The 2,784-nt window shown below is 39.9% G+C and overlaps 1 protein-coding gene across 1 annotated transcript; it reads right to left on the bottom strand.

Moving 5' to 3' along the window:
* Positions 1–1,172: 1,172 nt before the first annotated feature.
* Positions 1,173–2,111, bottom strand: LOC102821769 (olfactory receptor 6C2-like). The gene has a single exon (XM_006859578.1). It carries the CDS (start codon positions 2,109–2,111, stop codon positions 1,173–1,175), a length of 939 nt encoding a protein of 312 aa, XP_006859640.1.
* Between the last annotated feature and the right edge of the window lie 673 nt (positions 2,112–2,784).

Below are 2,784 nucleotides of genomic sequence, written 5' to 3'. Positions count from 1 at the left end.
AAGAAGTTGACTTAACATTCAATCTATCTTCATCAGACATAAAGACAGCTACAATAAACCCAAACCATATCCAATGCCAAAGAGTGGATTCTGACACATAGTGACCTTATAACACAGAGCAGAACTGCTCCTTATGGGAGCAAACAGACTCATCTTTTTCCCTTGGAACCAGACGTCTGGTAAGGCAAAATCACCAACCTTGAGGTTAGTGTAGCCCACAGTGTCACCAGAGCTTCCTGAAGCCACAATAAGTATCTTCAGATCTCATTCTTAAACCTTCACCAGAGAATTTGCTCATCGGACCCTAACCTTATGTTATAGGATAGAAAGAATATTTCACTGGTCTAATGAGTAATGCCTAGAATAAATTAACTGGCTGGAAATATTGCACAGCTCCTTCCACCTCTGAATGAGCAGGGTTCTGAGGATCTGGTGCACTCAGCAGCCCTGAGGGGCAGTCCTGTTGGCCTAGGACCTCTCCTTTTTATATCCCACCCCTGAACAGAGGATTCTAAGCCAAGAAGATGAACTGAATCCTGCTACTAGAGTACTGCCACATCTGCTCAAGGAAGACTTTCCTGTTGGGTACTTTTCAAAGTGCCTAAGTACAAATAAGTGAAACAGATTGTGTGACAATTTTTGGGTTTACTTGCAAACAAGTATTTATATATATAGTAGAATCCAGTCTGAGACACGCTGTAATCGTAACATTCCATCTATTGGCAAGCTTGTGAAGGAGATACTCACACTTTTAACCAACTGCAAACATCCAAGAGCCTGAAAGTAGAATTGGCTTCACTGGCTCAGGTCCATTAGCAGCATCTGGATGAAGATCCAATCTGTACAAATGGAGAAAAATGAATGCAGTGCAGAGGTGGATTTGAGCAGATTGGGGAGAGGGAATTTTCTGGTCTGAGTGTCATGTTGTTGTTGTTGTGAAATCCAAGTTAAGGATGACGTCATGCTAAGATTTCCTGAACCAATGATTCTCATGTTTTGTTTTTTTTTTTATTGTAGGTTATCGTTCTCAAAGAAGTTTGTTTATAAGGAGAAACAAGGAGTAACTTGATCACATTTGGTACTGAAAGCAAGGCCAAATCAAGATCAGAAAAAGATAAAATAGGATGGAAACTTAAGCAAATACGTTCACTTACCCTGATGTCACTATTCCACTAATGCTTTGAGAGTAATATAATTCTATTGACTAAGTCATTAAAGGCTTGTTTGACTTGTTTGTTCCTCAGGGTATAAATAAATGGGTTTAACATGGGGGAAATAGAAATAGTTAGTATTGATACCCCCTTATTTATGGCCATTTCATCTTTTGCAGAAGGTTTGATATAGACAAAGATGCAACTGCCATAGGTGATGGAAACCACAATAATGTGGGAAGAACAGGTGGAAAATGCCTTTATCTTTTGTTGAGCAGAGGGCAATCTTAGAATTGTTTTGATGATATATATGTAGGACAAAACTACACACACAAGAGTCATGATAAAGGTCACTACAGAACAGACAATAACCATTTGCTCTATGAACCATGTATTTGAGCATGAGATCTTCAGGATAGGATTGGCATCACAGACAAAGTGATCAATGACATTAGAGTCACAGAATTCAAGGTTCAGTTCCAGACTAAGAGGTGGCAATATGATGAACAAAGTAGTCAGCCAGCACCCTAAGATAAATCTTTTGCAGGCCCCGTGGTTCATGATGGTCATGTAATGCAGAGGTTTGCAGATGGCAACATATCGATCATAAGACATGACAGCCAGGAGGAAAAATCCTGTTACTCCAAACAGGTCTGTAAAAAACAATTGGCTTATGCAAGCATTATAGGTAATGTTCCTGTCACCTGTTGCTATACTGTATAGGAATCTTGGAATACAGGCAGAGGTGAAGGAGATTTCTAGGAAGGAGAAATTTCGGAGAAAAAAGTACATGGCAGTTTTAAGGTGAGAATCCACTAATGTGAGAAAGATGATAGTCAGATTTCCAATTATACTCAACATATAGGTAATAAGTAGAAATACAAAAATCAAAATCTGCAGCTGTGGGTCTTCTGTCAGTCCCAGGAGGATAAATGTGGTTAGTGTCGTGTGATTTCTCATCTCTGACTCCTGACTTCTGTCCATGGCTGCCCTGTAAAACTGAGAGACACAAGATCTGAGAAGAGGGCAAGGATAATATTATCCCATGTATTTTGGCAAGAAAAGCTAGAAAATGTTGTTTTGCATGTATTCACTGGAATTGATAATGAATTTTTAAAAAATATTCATTCTCTCTACTCTTCTGATATGTCATTCAACTGGTTTGAAATCTGGCCTTCAAACATTTATGATCTAAACATATGCTGAGGTATAAATTTTACATAATGATTCATGTACTATCACATACTGCCATATATCTAAAACAAAACATTCACAAAAGTCACCAACCTCAAGAAATGTCGAGAACCGGTCTTGACATGAGAGTTTGGTTCACGAAGTTGGGAGATCTGGCGGCGACAGAGACAGATAAAGAGTACACACAAAGACACAACAAGAGAGACAAGAAGACACCCCAAGACCAGAGTGGATGCAACACTAGCGTCAGACAGATCCTGCATTGTAAACATCATGGCGATGCAGGCAGTATGCACACTTTGCTAACTGCAATGTCTGCCCGTAATGCATGCTCTGCAAGCCGTAACGCAAGCCCTGTAAGCTGTAACGCATCGCATGTGGGCTTTGGTCTGCGCCTCCTTTTTATTTTGGGGAGGAGCTTTACACAAAGGAAGGAGGG

This window comes from Chrysochloris asiatica, unplaced genomic scaffold (genome assembly GCF_000296735.1).
Source record: "Chrysochloris asiatica unplaced genomic scaffold, ChrAsi1.0 scaffold00033, whole genome shotgun sequence".
NCBI classification, from domain to species: Eukaryota; Metazoa; Chordata; class Mammalia; order Afrosoricida; family Chrysochloridae; genus Chrysochloris; species Chrysochloris asiatica.
This window is presented reverse-complemented; position numbering and strand designations above follow the sequence as displayed.